Source organism: Nematolebias whitei, chromosome 17 (assembly GCF_014905685.2).
Source record: "Nematolebias whitei isolate Nwh7 chromosome 17, NemWhi1, whole genome shotgun sequence".
NCBI classification, from domain to species: domain Eukaryota; kingdom Metazoa; phylum Chordata; class Actinopteri; order Cyprinodontiformes; family Rivulidae; genus Nematolebias; species Nematolebias whitei.
In genome coordinates, this window is record NC_056514.1 from 42,117,145 (window position 1) to 42,135,627 (window position 18,483).

Here is an 18,483-nt window from a genome sequence, read left to right on the forward strand (position 1 = left end):
TATATATATATATATATATATATATATATATATATATATATATATATATATATAAACGAAACTAACCCTAAAATATTAAAAACAGGAACATGTCTGTTTGTTTATGCTACGAACTTAGCAGATATTTAAAGCCATTTAACATTTTATTTTTATTTAATTCATTTATTCATTCATTTAAAAGAAACAAAACATTAATAAAAAAAACATTGAATGAAAAGAGTCCAGAAAGAAGAAAATTCTTTTATCTGTCCCTTATTTAAAAAATATAAAATAACTTTAAACAATCACTTAAATTAATCACTTTAATATCCACTTTAAAACTAGGAATAAAAAGAAACATGTTTTGTGTTAGCAGAATTTAATTCTAACTTTAAAACTTATCCAACATTAATAAAACTTACCTCAAGTTGCCTTTTTGGACATGTGTGCATATATTTGTACAAATTGTACTTGATAGGAGATTATTACAGCCTCATATAAAATCAATAATGATGACGATGATATCGGAATGGTATTGGTATCAGACGATATTTAGATTTAGGTATTGGATCGGATCGGAAGTTACTTTGTAAAAAAAAAAGAAAAAAGTGGATTGATGCATCTCTAGTAACAGTAGTAAGGCAGCCAACTTGGAACCAGAAAATCACGTTTGATTCTTCGCCAGGCACACGTGTTGTGGTGTTCTTGAACAAGACACCTGTTCCCTACCTTCTCTGTGAGTGCTTCCATATCTTCCCGCTGCTCCACTGGATTCATCACATGGGTCAGATGTAGAATCGTGGTTTTAGACACTGGTGATGAAACGTGGTACTTTCATTTTGGCTGGACCATTTCAGAGACTTTATCTGGTCTCAACTCATGGAGAATTAATTTAAAGGTATACCTGGACTTCTTTTTCAGTCCCAGTTTTCTGAAAGACTCAGTCTTCCATCTTGACACTGACCAGTGACCCAGCTGGTGTCAAACATCTCCAGAACATGTTGATGCAATCACCATGCTTCACTGTAGGGGTTAGGATCTACATTAGCATATTATCTAATGAGTGCAGCTTCCAGTGGTCCTACAGACAGATCTCCATCTCCCAGGGTCCTCCTGGATGTGTCTCTGATTGAGGTCCTCTTTGTGAGTTTTGGTGAACGACCCGCTCTTGGCAGGTTTGCTGTTGTGGCATCAACCTTCATTCCCTTTAAAGAGTTTAAGGGAACTTCATGAAATGTTTGGAGTTCTTGGAATTTTTCTTAACCCAACACTGGACTTCTTTACATCTTTGTGTGTGGAGAGTTTCTTGGTCTTCATGAAGTCTCCTGTGTGGTGGTAGACCTACTTTTTAGGTGTGTTGGTCCTGTCAGAATAGGTGGTTACTATTTTGAGATCTTTTGACAGTCTGGTTTTTGTTGCTCTAATGTCCCTAATGTCTCAAACGTCACTAACATCCATCCATCCGTCCATCTATTTTCTTATGCTTATCTGGGGTCGGGTCACAGGGGTAGCAGACTAAGTAGGGAGGCCCAGACTTCCCTCTCCCCAGCCACTTGGGCCAGCTCCTCCGGGGGAATCCCAAGGTGGTCCCAGGCCAGCCAAGAAACATAGTCCCTTCAGCGTGTCCTGGGTCTTCCTCTGGGTCTCCTCCTGGTAGGACGTGCCCAGAACACCTCACCAGGGAGGCGTCCAGGAGGCATCCTAATCAGATGCCCGATCCACCTCAACTGGCTCCTCTCAATATGGAGAAGCAGCAGCTCTACTCTGAGTCCCTCCCAGATGACCGAGCTTCTCACCCTATCTCTAAGGGAGAGCCCAGACACCCTGCGGAGAAAACTCATTTCGGCCGCATGTATCCGTGATCTCGTTCTTTCAGTCACAACCCAAAGCTTATGACCATAGATGAGCATAGGAATGTAGATCGACCGGTAAATTGAGAGCTTCGCCTTTTGACTCAGCTCTCTCTTCACCACGACAGACCTGTACAGCGCCCGCTTCACTGCAGACGCTGCACCTATTCGCCTATCGAGCTCACGTTCCATTTTTCCCTCATTCATGAACAAGACCCCAAGAAACTTAAACTCCTCCACTTGGGGCAGGACCTCCTCCCCAACCCGGAGAGGGTACTCTACCCTTTTCCGGATCAAGACCATGACCTCGAATTTGGCTGAACTGATCCTCATCACGGCTGCATCACACTCTGCTGCGAACTGCTCAAGTGAAAGCTGTAGATCACGATCTGATGAAGCCAATAGGACCACATCATCTGCAAAAAGCAGAGAAGCGATCCTAAGGCCATCAAAATGGATCCTTTCAACACTTTGGCTGTGCCTAGAAATTCTGTCCATAAAAGTTATGAACAGAATCGGTGACAAAGGGCAACCTTGACAGAGTCCAACTCTCACTGGGAATGAGCCTGACTTACTGCCAGCAATGTGGACCAGGCTCTGACACCGGTCATACAGGGACCTAACAGCCCGTATCAAAGGGCCTGGTACCCCATATTCCCGGAGTACCCCCCACAGGGTTCCCCGAGGGACGCGGTCAAACGCCTTCTCTAAGTCCACAAAGCACATTTAGACTGGTTGGGCAAATACCCATGCACCCTCCATGACCCTGCTGAAGGTGTAGAGCTGGTCCAGTGTTTCACCACCAGGATGAAAATCACACTGCTCCTCCTGAATCCAAGGTTCAACTATCCGATGGACCCTCCTCTCCAGAACCCCTGAATAGACCTTACCAGGGAGGCTTAACACACTCTATGCCCCCCCCCCCCCTTTTTTTTCCATTCAACCTTTATTTAGACAGGTATATCCCATTGAGCCTCGAGGACTCATTTACAAGAGAGACCTGGTTTCAGCAAAGAATGACGACAACAATGGACAACAGCGACAACAATAGACAGTTATAAAAAGTAATACAGATTTTTTTTACAAATAAGATGGCAAAAAGAGTAACAAAAGATTTTTAAAGCCACTTAAAGAGGTCAAGGTCGAGAGCTTCATGTCTTTTTTAAGATATTCCAGGAAACAGGAGCGGAGTAGAAGTCCCTTTTGCCAAGTTCAGTCCGCACTGAGGGAACACTGCAGGCAATAATGTTCAGAGAGCATACGCTGTAGCTGCACTTACGCAGACACATGTAGGAGGAGATGTATGAAGGCAGCAGACCTTCTTCTTCCTCTTCTTTTGGCTTTTCCCTCTTCAGGGGTTGCCACAGCGAGTCATCCTCCTCCACCTCACTCTATCCTCTGCATCCTCTGTCCTCACTCCAACTACCTTCATGTCCTCTCTAACTGCATCCATATAGCTCCTCTTTGGCCTTCCTCTTTGTCTTTTTCCTGGCAGCTGCATTTCTAACATCCTTCTACCAGTATACCCACGGTCTCTCCTCTTGACATGTCCAAACCATTTCAGTCTGGCCTCCCTAACTTTATCTCTCAGTTGTTCAACCTGTGCTGTACCTCTGATGATCTCATTCCTAATCTTATCCAGCCTTGTCAGAGTCAGAGTCAGAGTCAGAGTTTCTTTATTGTCATTCGCACCTCATGTGGTACATGTGGTGGAGCGAAATTATGTACACGGGGTCCCAGTTACATCCAACAATAAAATGTCTAAGAAAAACAGTAATAACATCTAAGATATGAACTAAGAAAAACATCAACTAAATATACACTAAGCACTCATAACATAAAACATTGAACATCAGCACAAACATGAACATGAGGCTGTGAGCAGATGTGCACGCATGAACACATCAACATTGAAACAGATCAGCAGCAACATGAAACAGATCAGCAGCAACATGATATGGTTTTTCACAGTGATTATTCTAGTTAGAGATTCATGAGTCTAACAGCCTCAGGGTAGAAGCTGTTCCTCAGTCTAGTGGTTCTACGCTTAATGCTCCTTAACCTCCTTCCTGAGGGGAGTGGGGCAAAAAGTGTGTGTGCTGGGTGGGTGGGGTCCTTCATGATGCAGGTGGCCCTCTTCCTGCATCTGGAGGTGTAGGTGTCTGTGATGGTGGGGAGACTGATTCCAACAGATTTCTGTGCAGCCTTCACCTTGTCACTCCTAAGGAGAACCTTAGCATCTTCATTTCTGCCACATCCAGTTCTTTCTCCTGTCTTTGTGTCAATGCCACTGTCTCCAGACCATACAATATAGCTGGTCTCACCACTGTTTTGTAAACTTTTCCTTTGACCTTTGCTGACACCCTTTTGTCACAAATCACTCTTGAAACTTTTCTCCATCCACTCCATCGTGCCTGTACTCTCTTTTTCACTTCTTTACCACATTACTCATTTTCCTGGACAGTGGACCCCAAGTACTTGAAGTCCTGCACCTTTGTGACCTCTGCTCCTTGTAGCCTCACTGTTCCACCAGCCTCCCTCTCATTTACACACATTTACTCTGTCTTACTATGGCTGACTTTCATTCCTCTTCTTTCAAGTGCATACCTCCATGTCTCCAAGTTCTCTATCCACCTGTTCCCTGTTCTCACCGCAGATCACAATGTCATCTGCAAACATTATCATCCATGGGGATTCTTGCCTGACCTCATCTGTTAGTCAGTCTATCACCAGAGCAAACAAGAAGGGGCTCAGAGCCAATCCTTGATGCAATCGCACCTCCACCTTAAGCTATCTGTCACTCCTACAGCACATCTCACCATTGTCCTGCTGTCCTCATACATGTTCTGTACCAGTCTAACATACTTTTCTGGCACTCCAAATTTCCTCATGTAATACCACACCTCCTCCCTCGGCACTCTGTCATATGCTTTTTCTAAATCCACAAAGACACAATGGATTTCTTTTTGACCCTCTCTGTACTTATCCATCAGCATCCTCAAAACAAAGATGGAATCTGTGGTGCTATTTCTAGGCATGAAACCATACTGCTGCTCACAGATGGTCACCTCTCGTCTAATTCTTGCTTCCACAACTCTCTCCCAGATCTTCATCGTGTGGCTCATCAACTTAATTCCCCTGTAGATGCTACAACTCTGTACACCACACTTGTTCTTAAAATTGGGCACCAGCACACTTCTTCTCCATTCCTGAGGCATTTTCTCACCCTCAAATATGCCATTGAATAATATGCCATTGAATATTTGAGTCAAAAACCTCACTGCCATCTCCCCAAGACATTTCCAAACCTCCACTGGTATGTCATCAGGTCCTACTGCCATCCTCTTCTTCATTCTTTTCAGAGCTTTCTGGACTTCACCCTCACTAATCTTCCCCACTTCCTGGTCCACAGTTTCTATGACCTCTAGTCTTCTTTCTCTTTCATTCTCTTCATTCATTAGCTCTTGAAAGTACTCCTTCCATTTTCCCGTCACACTCTCCTCACTTGATAGAACATTACCATTCCTATCTTTAATAAGCCTAACCTGCTGCACATCCTTTCCAGCCTGATCCCTCTGTTTCTTCAATCGGTACAAGTCTTTCTCACCTTCTTTAGTGTCCAGTCTCCCATACAACTCATTGTACGCCCTCTGCTTTTGCCTTAGCTACTTCTCTCTTTGCTCTATGTCCCATCTCCTTATATTCCTGTCTCCTCTCTTCAGTCCTCCCACTGTCATATTTCTTCTTGGCTAATCTCTTTCTTTGAACGGCATCCTGCACTTCACTATCCTACCACCAGGTTTCCTTATCATCCATTCTCTGTCCAGATGACACACCAAGTACCTTCCTACCTGTCTGTCTAATTACTGTTGCTGTAGTAGCCCAGTCATTTGGAAGCTCTTTCTTACTACCCATAGCCTTTAACAGCTCCTCTCTGAATTTCTCACAACATTCTTCCTTCATCTTCCACCATTTGGTCTTCTTCTCTGATTTTACTCTTTTTCTCTTCTTCACAACAACAGTCATTCTACACACAACCATCCGATGCTGTCTGGCCACGCTCTCCCCTGCCACTGGAATGATTTCTAAGCAGGAGACACATTTGGTACAGGCAGGCAGGCAAGACTCAAGGAATATAAATAAATAATTTGTTCTTTACAAAATAAAGATGGCTGATGGGGCAGCAAACTTACATGAATCATGGGACAAGATGCAGGATACTAGGAGCAGGACACGAGGTGCATAACAGGCATGACAGTGAGACAACGACCAGACAATAAGGGATACAGGCAAACAGACTTAAATACACACACTAATGAGACTAACACAGAACACCTGTGAAACACAGGTGCAGACATCAGAGGGGGAGCAGACAAATATAGAACACTAGAGGGAGACAAAGACCAGGGAAAGCACAACTCCAACAGTACCTCCCCCCCAAGGACGTCCCTTGACGTCTCCAAGACCCCCACACACCCAAAACGTGGGTGGGAGGAGGGGGGAAGCCAACAGGGAGGAGGGCACTAGGAAAAAAAAAGACCCAAGGGGAACAAAGAAGTGGACAGGGTACACCAGGGGCAAGGTACAACACATAGAATCAAAAAGGGGGTCAGAGTTCAGGTAGGGAACTGTGAGATTGTCCAAAAAGCAGGAAACGGGTCAGACAGGCAACCATTCACCAGGCCGGGGCCAGTCAGGCAGGCGGCCGAGAGGTCGTCCAATAGGCAGGAACAGGTCGGGCAGAACAGGAGTGAGGACCTCAGCTGGTGGGTCAGCGGCGAGGAGCTCAGCAGTGAGGAGCTTTTCTGCGGCTGGATCATCTGGGGCTGGAACTTTGGCGGCAGTATCTGGAGCAGGAGCGGAGTCCATCTGGACCCCTACGGAGTAGGAGAAGTGAGGAGCGTCCGCCGGGACCCCCTCGGAACAGGAGAAGTGAGGAGCGACCGCCGGGACCCCCTCGGAACAAGAGAAGTGAGGAGCGTCTGCCGGGACCCCCTCGGAACAGGAGAAGTGAGGAGCGTCCGCCGGGACCCCCCTCGTAACAGGAGAAGTGAGGAGCGTCTGCCGGGACCCCCTCGGAACAGGAGAAGTGAGGAGCGTCTGCCGGGACCCCCTCGGAGCAGGAGAAGTGAGGAGCGTCCGCCGGGACCCCCTCTGAGCAGGAGAAGTGAGGAGTGTCTGCCGGGACCCCTTCGGAGCAGGAGTGAGGACCTCAGTGGGCAGAGCAGGAGCAGCGTGGGATCCACCGTGGGGGCTGCGTGCAGCGTGGGATCCACCTTGTGGGATGCGTGCAGCGTGGGATCCACCTCGGGGGCTGCGTGCAGCGTGGGATCCACCTTGGGGGCTGCGTGGTGCGACAGGATCTGGAGAAATGGTAAATGGTAAATGGAGCTTACTTCTATAGCGCCTTCCAGCCCCCTATGAGGGGCCCCAAGGCGCTTTACAGTACCAGCCATCCACCCATTCACACGCACATTCATACACCGGTGGCGGTAGGCTGCCATGCAAGGCGCCATCCAGTCCCACCGGGAGCAACTCGGGGTTAAGTGTCTTGCCCAGGGACACAACGGCACATGGTGTGGGAAGTCGGGATTCGAACCTCCAACCTTCCGATCAGAGGTCGGCTGCCACTACCACTGCACCACGGCCGCCCCATAAGACGTGTCTAGGTCTGTGGGCTCAGGACAGGTTGGATCCTCACACAGCGTGGATGATGCAGAGGCTGCAAGAGATGGAAAAATTACGGGGACTGTAGTAGGCATGGGGGCGACCACAGGGGCTGCAGCTGTGAGAACCTCAGGAGCCAGGAGCAGGAACCGAGGAAGCGCTGGGGGTGTAGCTGGAGGCTCAGAGTCTCTAAAAGGACCCCACAGCTTGTCTTCCAGGGACAGAGCAGTGAGAGTCGGGTTGCCTGCTGGGTCTTGGTTTGGTCTGGTCATTCTGTGATGATTTCTAGGCAGGAGACCCATTTGGTGCAGGCAGGCAGGCAAGACTCAAGGAATATAAATAAATAATTTATTCTTTACAAAATAAAAATGGCTGATGGGGCAGCAAACTTACATGAATCATGGGACAAGACACAGGATACGAGGAGCAGGACACGAGGAGCATAACAGGCATCACAGTGAGACAACGACCAGACAATAAGGGATGCAGGCAAACAGACTTAAATACACACACTAACGAGACTAACACAGAACACCTGTGAAACACAGGTGCAGACATCAGAGGGGGGGGCAGACAAATATAGAACACTAGAGGGAGACAGAGACCAGGGAAAGCACAACTCCTACAGCCACAACCTTACAGTCTCCAATCTCCCTCAGGTTTCCTCTTCTACACAGAATGCAGTCGACCTGCGTACTCCTTCCTCCACTCTTATAGGTCACTCTATGTTCCTCCCTCTTTTGGAAATAGGTATTGACTATAGCCATTTCCATTCTCTTGGCAAAATCCACCACCATCTGTTCTTCCTGGTTTCTTTCCTTAACACCAAACATACTATCACTTCCTCATCCTCTGTTTCCTTCACCAACATGTCCATTCAGGTCTGCTCTGATCACCACTCTTTCCTCCCTGGGAATAATCTCTATCACTTAATCCAGATCTTTCCAAAATGTATCTTTCTCTTCCTCATCACATCCAATCTGTGGAGCATAACCACTGACCATGTTTAGCATCAGACCTTCTACTTCAACCTTCAGACACATCACCCTACCTGACACTCTCTTCACCTCTACTACATACTTTGCCAACTCCTCCTTTAGGACCACCCCTACTCCATTTCTCTTTCTATCCACACCATTGTAAAACAGTTTGAACCCTACTCCAATGCTGCGAGCCTTGCTGCCCTTCTACTTGGTCTCTTGGATACATAAACAATCTACCTTCCTTCTCTGCATCATGTCAGCCAGCTCTCTACCTTTGTCATTGTCCTCACATTTAGAGTTGCAACCCTCAGTCCTACATTCTTGACTTTCCTCTTCTCCCTCTGTCTCCTGACACGTTTCCCTCCTCGTGGTCTTCGACTAACAGTAGTACAATTTCCGCCGGCACCCTGTTTGTCAACATCACCGGTGGCGGTCCTTGTTAACCCGGGCCTCGACCGATCCGGTATGGTTTTGCTTTGATGAACTTGCATTCTTGTTTTGGCAAAAGTGTTTTACATCGGATGCCATTCCTGACACAACCCTCACCATTTACCTAGGTTTGGGACCAGCACAAGAGATACACTGGCTTGTGCTCCCTAGTGGCTGGTTTGGTTGAAGGCAGCAGACCAAGAAGTGATTAAAGATGAAATTGTACCAGTGAGAGAGTCTGCGTGAAGTTAATGATGTCCAGTTAACCAGTGAATACAGGGTGCAATGATGGGTACGATAATCATAGCCAGTTAGGAATCTTAGTGCGCCATGATAGACAGCATTCAACATCTGCAGGGCCCTTGTAGGAGCGTTCATGTAAATAATGTCACCGTAATCAATGGAGGGAAGGAAAGTCACAGATACAAGGCATTTCCTAGCATTCAGAGTTAGACAGGATATGTTTCTGAAAAAGAAACCCAGTTTAACTTTCAGTTTCTTTACCAAGTTTTCCACATGGAGCTTAAAAGAGAGATGAGAGTCGACCAAGATACCCAAATATTTATAGGAATCAACAAACTCAATGGGGACATCATTTGAGGATAAAATCGGAGGAAGAACTGCTGGGACCGACTTCCTTTTTGAAAAAAGCATCCCTTGGGTTTTGTTGGCATTTAGAACAAGTTTGAGGCGGAACAAATCAGACTGGATGATGTTAAATGCGGATTGCAAAAGCTGGAAAGCCTTATCAACTGTTTTGTCTCGACAATAAATAACTGTGTCATCAGCATAGAAATGTAAGGATGCATCAGGGATCTTTTTACCTACATTATGATATGGTATGGTATAAATGGTATAAAGTTTATTCATTTTAAAAAAGTACAAAACAATTCCATAACAATATAAAAAAAATATACAAAATATTTAAAATGAAAGGCGGCAGAAAGAAGAAAAAATCTTATTACATCTGCCCCTTTTTTCTTACATTACATTTGTAATTACATTACATTTCTTACATTATCTGTGTAGATTGTATAGAGGGTGTGTCCTAAGACTGAGCCTTGAGGTACACCATTTTTGACTGTTAAATAACTGGAGGAAGTACCATTATGTTTAATACATTGCCTCAGATCTGAGAGATAGTTAGAGAACCATCCAATGGTGTGAATTGAGACACCAATTTCTGAGATCTTATGACACAAGATGTTATGATCCACAGTATCAAAAGCTTTAGATAGGTCTAAGAAAAGTGCAGCACAATAATCCTTAGCATCCAATGCTTCAACAACGTCATTAAGAACCTTCATTGAAGCAGTCATTGTGCTGTGTTGTTTCCTGAAACCAGACTGATGGAGAGGTAAGATTTTTTATATGAGTCCAGGTAATTTTTGAGTTGAGAGTTTATCAGTTTTTCTAGAACCTTGGCTAAAATGCAGAGTTTAGAGACTGGCCGATAGTTGTTCAGTGAGGTGGGGTCACTTCCCTTCCACAAAGGAAGAACAAAGACTGTTTTCCAAGAGTCTGAAATGGAGTTTTGGCTTTTGGAAAGATAAAAGATGTGGGTCACAGGGACTGTGATGATATGAGCAGCCAGCCTTAAGAAATAAGGTGGAAGTTCATCTGGACCTGCAGATTTTTTATGATCAAGACCTTTTACTCGTTTATTAACCTCACTGTCTGAGAATGGAGAAAAAGAGAAGCTGTGATTAACTGAGGATTGACTTGTAGGAGGGATTTGATTTGTAGAAGTTTGGTTATTAAGTGAAGTGGCTGATTTTCCATTAGTAACTGTGTCAAATAAAGAACTAGAAGCAACAAAATGTTTGTTGAAACAGTTCAGAATCTTGTGCTTATTTGACAAAGGAACACAGTTAACCAGGAGTTGTGATGGGAGATCAGATGATTGGGGGCTGCCCGAGAGAGATTTGATGGTTTTCCAGAATCTGTTAGGGTCATTTAGATTTTTGGAGGTCTGGGATAAGAAATAGTTGCGTTTTGCTGCTTTGGTGGCAGTTATGCATTTATTCCTCATCTGTCGAAAACTCAACCAATCAGTGTCTGAATCAGATTTTCTTGCTGTGGCCCAAAGATGATCTCTCCTGTGCAGGAGGTCAGCTAGCTCTGGAGTAAACCAGGGGCTGTCTCGTCCCTTTATTCTAAACTGATGAAAAGGAGCATGTTTGTTCACAAAATAAATGAAACTATTATGAAAATAGTTCCAAGCGGAGTTCACTTCGTCAGTTAACAGAATACGATGTCAGTCAAAGTGGGATAGATCCCAGAGGAATGACTGTTCACAAAAACGTTTCAGATCCCTTTTTTGAATTAATCTGGTCTTAGAAGGTGGAAGTTTAATATCTCTGAGAGCCGCAATTACACAATGATCACTCAAAATGTCGGCGAATACACCTGTACCAGGGAATTTGTGAGGCATATTAGTTAAAAACAGGTCTAAGATGGAAGATTTTTCAGGACGGTTTTTGTTTGGTCTAGTGGCAGAGTCGATCAGTTGGGTTAGATTGAGTGACAGGTAACATTCCTTGAATTTATCACAGAGGGGTCTCGACTTATCCCAGTCAATGTTGAAATCTCTTGTCAAAAAAATCTCTTTGAATTTTAAATTTTCAAGGAATTCCATCAGGGAGGACAGAGCTTCAGGTGTTGCTGAGAGAGGGTGATAACAACCCACTACAGATAAGATCTGGCCTCCATTCAAAGTGATGTTTACTGCTAAGGCCTCAAACTGGTTTGGAATTGTTTTAGTAGACACAAGACTAGAAACCAGGTAATCTCTGATGTAAATAGCGACTCCACCCCCCACCCCCCTTTTTTGACGATCACAGCAATAGATGTTAAATCCATTGATTACCAGGTCGTTATTCAGTACAGATTTGTTGAGCCAGGTTTTAGAGATGAAGATTACATCTGCCCCAGAAGAACTGACCAGAATTTTCAAGGCATCAAGTTTTCTCAGAAGGCTACGTGCATTTAATTGTAGAAAATGAAGTCCTGAAATGTTTTTAAAGTCATTTGGTGTGCTGTAATTAGTGGGGGGTCCAGGGTTGGGCTGAATCCCTGAGGGCAGTAACAACATTATTATCAGACATTTTCTTGAATTTTTCGTGACTGATGTGTAATTACAGGAGTTAACAGTGTGACATTTAGCACCCATAATCAAACCATGAGAAATATTAATGAAGACGCGATCATTCAGAACCCCAAAACAGTGAAAGTTACAGTGATAGGCAGATCCAGGTGTATTAACAAGATTCAGTGACTCCAGATAATCTGAGATCTGAAAATAATGACAATAATATGAATGGTGCAGAAAAGTCTCAGACCATAAAGCATCACAAATCAAATGGACAAACAAGTCAGACGAGGTGGCCCAACTGTAGTTTGAGTTGGGTTGAGGGGGGCTCTGCCCCCCCCTGTGAAGATGGATGGATGCTCCCATGAGAAAAAGAAGCAGGGTCCAGAATCAACAGGCAGAAACAGATAATTTGCAGCAAATAGCAGAACAAGCTGCCAGAAAATCTTCCTGAAATGAAAGGCATGGTCCTAGCTCGTTTCAGGTCAAAAGGGGGCAACAGCGTGATCCAGAATAAAAATAATTATTATCCAGGTGAGTTTGGATGGAGGCCTGCAGCAACTCCGATGCAAACTCCGAACTTCTCTCAAGCACCACGCAGCGCTGTTACTGCACTTCTCTGCACGTCACCTCGGCACCCGCAGCACGAGAGGCACCTCCGGTGAAAAACGATGAGACTGACCAGAGAGGCTGAGGCTGAAGTCGTCACTGGTCCTGTTCTGTTCCAGTCCAGCTCCAGCATGCCACAGTACAAGAGGCAAAGAGGCTGAAATGGCTGAAGTCGTCTCTGGCCCGATTCTGTTTCGGTCCGGTTCCGGCGACGATTCAACGCATCAGAGCATCTCCTCTAGGCGAACACAGAGATTCCATGGAGGTGGACAGTCCTTCATTAAAAGGTAATGGGCTGCTCACTGTGGCTGAGACAGGCACTGTTGAAGACGAAGTCCCCCACAGCCAATTCGGTTTGGTTCTGGTCCAGTTCAGGGGACACAGGTGCACTTCCCCCACACCAACGAAGACACCACGAGAGGCCAGTTCAGCAGAAAACCAGCAAAATACCACCCAGCAATTCTTGTTGGAACCAGGTAGAACCACAAAGGTACAGATGAGAAGTTTGCTGGGGTCCCGAGAGAGAGAGAAAAAAAAACACAGGACCTTCGTGCAATGACTCCCCAGCTCGAGGGGTCACCTGGCTGGCAGGGTGTGCTCAGAGTGACTGGTGGGGTGGGAGCGGTCTGTCCTGGACCAAAATAATGTTTTGGATTACCCGGTCTGGCTCTCTGAGTCACTGAACACAGAATTTAGTTGGAAGGGGGACCAACTTTGGTCCGATTCGAAAAAACGGGTCAGTTTGATGATAAAAGTCTGCAGAGAAGCCAGGGGAGCTCCCGTCCATCAGCTTGCCGGAATCGGAAATTGTGAGGAAGGAAGAGTGAAGTGTTTTTTTTTTCTTCAGGATGACATCCAACCTTCAGGGCTGGTGTGTTTGATCCAAAATAAATATATTTTTTGGATCTCCATTTCTTTCTGAGAAAGAAAGAACCTGCTTAGGAACCTGAGAACCTGCTTCAAAACCACCTCCATCGTCCCAATACCCAAAAACTCAAAACCATCAAGACTCAACGACTACTGTCCGGTAGCCCTCACCTCCATCATCGCAAAGTGTTTTGAGCAGCTGGTCCTAGTACACCTCAAATCCTGTCTCCCCCCCACCCTGGACCCCCACCAATTTGCATACCGCCAGAACAGGAGCACAGAGGATGCAGTCTCCATAGCACTGCACTCTGTTCTCTCACACTTGGATAACAAAAACACCTTTGCCCAGATGCTGTTCATAGATTTTAGTTCAGCATTCAACACAGTCATCCCTCATCCCTCAGCTCATTGTGGATTTCAGGAGGAACGCTGGCCCACATCCACCCATCTACATCAAGGGGACGGTGGTGGAGCGTGTGAACAGCTTCAAGTTCCTGTGTGTCCACATCTCCGAGGAGCTCACCTGGACGACCGGCTGTTCCAAACTGATCAAGAAAGCTCACCAGTGCCTTTTCTTTCTGAGAACTCTGAGGAAGAACCACCTGTCCTCAGACATCCTGGTGAACTTTTATCGCTGCACCATTGAAAGCATCCTGACCAACTGCATCACAGTCTGGTACAGGAGCTGCTCTGCCTCAGACCGGAAGGCGCTGCAGAAGGTGGTGAAAGCTGCCCAACACATCACCGGAGCACCACTTCCTGCCATAAAGGACATCTACAGGAAGCGGTGTTTGAAAAGGGCTGGGAAAATCACAAGACTTCAGCCACCCAGCACACAGACTCTTCACCCTCCTGCTCTCTGGGAGGCGCTACAGGAGTCTCCGGACTAAAACCACCAGGTACCGGAACAGCTTCTTCCCCACAGCTGTCACACTCCTGAACTCTGCCTCCTGACATCTGAATAACAACAACGGTCTGTATTTTCATACACACAACAACAGCACATGGACTGTAACACCACCACCTGCACTTTCATCCGTTAGCCCACTACTGTACAAACTGTACACATAATCTACTATCTACTGTTCATAAGTACTCACATACTTATATATATATTTTTTTTCTTTATATAGCTGTTTATACCCCTTCATATTATAACCTGTTCATTGTCTGTACACTCACAACCTGTATATATTTATACCTATAGCATATTCAAAGCAACTAACTGTATGTTGTACTATATATATCTACCAATTTATTTTTCTTGCTAAGCACTTCTGGATAGATGCAAACTGCATTTCGTTGCTTTGTACCTGTGACATGTGCAATGACAATAAAGTTGAATTCTATTCTATTCTATTCTTTCCCACTGAGCATCATCAACTGTCGGACTGCGTCGACACCATCAGTGTCCAATGAGGAGGCTGTTGTTGGGATGTGGTAACACGCAGGGGGAGGGGGGCTGTCGGTTCACAGGATGTGGAGAAAAGCCTCGAATGGTTCTAGTTTTATCCTCAGTGGAGCGTAGAAATAAACACATTGTTGTCTTTGTCGTGTAGCCGATAGCCCAGCTCGCCCATGAGCTCTCAGTCAATGTCGTTGATCAGCACCAGAATCCCGGGCCTCACAGAAACTCCCTGAACAAAAACCTCGGGGCACTCGTTCAGGAGGTTCTGTTGGATCCAAACCAGCAGCTGCTTCATGTCCCAGGGCTCTGATTGGCTTGGGAGAGTCACATAATGTTCCTTCTGGCCGTTGAAAAGCAGCTCTGCTCCTCCACCAAACTCCAGATGAAGGGCTATGGAGGCTGAAATATTGTCGATGTTTTGATGTAAGTTTTATGCTTCCATGTTTTGAATAGGGGTACCACCACCCGGTCTGCCAATCCAGGGGAACTGCCCCCGATGTCCATGCAATATTGTAGAGTCATGTAAGCCAACACAACCCCACAAAATCCAGAGCCTTAACGAACTCTGGGCGAATCTCATTCACCCCTGGGGCCCTGCCACTGAGGAGCATTTTAACCACCTTGATGACCTCTGCATCAGAGATTGGAGAGCCCGACCCAAAGTCCCCAGGCTCTGTTTCCTCAGTGGAAGACGTGCCGATGGGATTGAAGAGGTCTTTGAAGTATTCTGCACACCGACCCACGACATCCCAAGTTGAGGTCAGCAGCGCACCACCCCCACTATAAACAGTGTTGGTGGTGTACTGCTGCACCCCCCTCCCCCCCCCTCTCCGAGATGCCGGCTGGTGGACCAGAATCACCTCGAAGCCATACGGAAGTCATTCTCCATGGCCTCTCCGAACTCCCACACCCAAGTTTTTTTTTACCTCAGCGACCACCCTAGCCGCATTCCACTTGGACTGTCGGTACCCATCAGCTGCTTCCGGGTCCCACAGGCCAAAAATGCCCGATAGGACTCCTCCTTCAGCCTGACGGCATCTCTCACCGTTGGTGTCCACCACTAGGTTCAAGGATTACCGCCGCGACTGGCACCGACAACCTTACGGCCGCAGCTCCATTAAGCTGCCTCAACAATAGAGGTGCAGAACATGGCCCACTCGGACTCAATGTCCTCTACCTCCTCCGGAACATGTTTGAAGTTCTCCTGGAGGTGGAAGTTAAATCTCCGTCTCACGGGAGACTCTGCCAGATGTTCCCAGCAGACCCTCACAATACCTTTGGGCCAGCCAGCTCGGAACGGCATCCTCCCCTACCATCGGAGCCAACTCATTAGTGGTCAGTGGAGAGTTCCGCCCCTTTCTTCACCTGAGTGTCCAAGACATGTGGCCGCAGATCAGATGAGACGACAATAAAGTCGATCATGAACTGCAGCCTTGTGTGTTCTGGTGCCAAGAGCACATATGCACACCCTTATGTTTGAACATGGTGTTGGGTGTCCTCCCAACCACACCTCTCCAGGTCTCACTGTCATTGTCCACGTGAGTGTTGAAGTCCCCCAGCTGAACAAGGGATGTCTCAAATGTCACTAACATCTCATATGTTTCTAAGGTCTCAAATGTGTCAAATGACCCTAATGTTTCTAATGTCTCTAATGTCTCCAGTTAATCACACCTCATGCCATCAGGGTTCAGACTCCGCCCCGTCACATCCCAGGTGTTGTTGAGGTCACATTGTCCTACAAGTCCAAGCAGTTCTGTAAAGGGGCTCCAGGAAGATTTGTCTACACAGGTAAGCCCGTCACACACATCTTCATCCAGCATTTCATTCTGTGGTTCTTATCCAGCTTTCTGACTCCAGTTTTCTCTGGACAGTTTTCCAGAAAACATTCAGAAATATTAGTGGCGCTTTAGACTCATTCTGAGCAAAATCAAACATTAAATTGTGATGGTTGTTTAAGAAACCTAAGGTGAGCATGTGGTGAACCCTAACATGGACGCTATAAGCGCTATATAAATAAAATTTTACTTAATTACCAACCCTAACAAAACAAGATGGAACCAGGACTCAGATGTAAGTCACATTACTCAAATTCTTATCAAACTCCAGTTCTCTGACAGGAACAGAATGAATCAGATCAAAGTCAAGATCCGTGAACACATTTATGTTTATTAAGGAAATAACAGCATCAAATGGGTGGACACACACCTCCTGTCTGTTCATGAATGTTCCATGAGTATTGATCAAAGACAAGAACTTGCTCTGACACTTTCTGTCTGACCCGTCTTCAGATTTACATTTTAACTTGGACAGAACCTCAGATGTTCTGCATGTGGACCATTTACTCACAACTGTGTCTGATCTGTATTGACACCCTAAAAAACCTGATGACTTTATTAAAGCTTAGTAGACAAGATGTTCTGTAACAGACAGAAGGAACATGTGAAAAGGTAATTTCAGACAGACTTATTTACTGCAGGTTGAGTTTGAAGGTTCAGGTTCAGATTATCAGCAGGTAGAACAATGTTGTCCTGCCTGGAAAACAGAACATAGTTTTGTTGTAAACATGGAAGCATGAACATATGGAAGCATGAACACGTGGAAGCATGAACACATGGAAGCATGAACAAATGGAAGTATGAACACATGGAAGCATGAACATGTGGAAGCATGAACAATGTTGTCATTTGTTCTCACTTTTAATACTGTATAACATTTTACTTAATGCAGTTCAGTTCAGTTTATTTCTGTAGCTCCAAGTCCCAACAGAAGTTGTCTCAGGGCACTTCACAGAAACATTCACACATTATAAAACATACATCCATTATCTTTTCCCGCTTCTTCCTTTTTGGGTCACGGGGGTCACTGATGCCCATGTCCAGTTATCACTGCGAGAGGCGGAGGACACCCTAGACAGGTTGCAAGTTCATCATAGGGCCCATTATTGCCAAATTTGCCAATGAACTTGCCATTATTGCCAAAATTGCCAAGATGGTCATGCTCAGAGCAGTTGCAGCTTCACAGGCTCCCGGTACTATCTCAGTTTTTAAAAGTTTTGATATTGACTTTGTGCCTGACTCCACATGATTTATGCATGTGAGCTACAGCCGAACCGAAATGATGAGAATAGGAGTGGATTTGCCACAAATTACATCAGAAATTGGCAACAAACTCAAAACTATGCTCGGCAGAATGCAGATCTTAAAGTCATCTACCTGGAAGCTGCAGCAGAGGCGTTCCAACGGGCAGAAGAGGAAGCGCTGCTCCCGGCTTAAGAAAAGAGGATGCCGGGTGAGGGTTATAGTGAAGCTACAAGCTAACGCTAAAGCCGGAAAACTCCCGATGCCGTCTCTCTTTCTGTCGAACATCCACTCGTTGAAGAACAAGATGGATTTGCTTCGTCTGAGAGCGGGCGCGTCAGAAGAGATGATGAAATGTGCAGTGCTTTGCCTCACAGAAACATGGATTACAAGTGAAATGCTGGACACAGTCTTTCAGCTGGATGACAGACTTTTTTTTGAGCGGACCGCTGCAGCGAGCTAACGGGGAAATCACGGGGAGGCGGAGTGTGCATTTATGTGAGTAAAAGTTGGTGCACAAACT

General features: G+C 45.8%; 1 protein-coding gene across 1 annotated transcript in view; it reads left to right on the top strand.

The window, feature by feature from the left end:
* The window catches only part of LOC119423587 (transcription factor COE3-like), a 188,040-nt gene that overhangs the window by 102,511 nt on the left and 67,046 nt on the right, over nucleotides 1-18,483 (top strand). Inside the window, exons 9-12 of the mRNA XM_037690986.1 lie at nucleotides 901-945; nucleotides 13,897-14,012; nucleotides 14,088-14,197; nucleotides 16,545-16,671. Of these exons, the coding sequence (XP_037546914.1) occupies nucleotides 901-945; nucleotides 13,897-14,012; nucleotides 14,088-14,197; nucleotides 16,545-16,671 (398 nt within the window). The remainder of the gene's footprint in view (nucleotides 1-900; nucleotides 946-13,896; nucleotides 14,013-14,087; nucleotides 14,198-16,544; nucleotides 16,672-18,483) is intronic.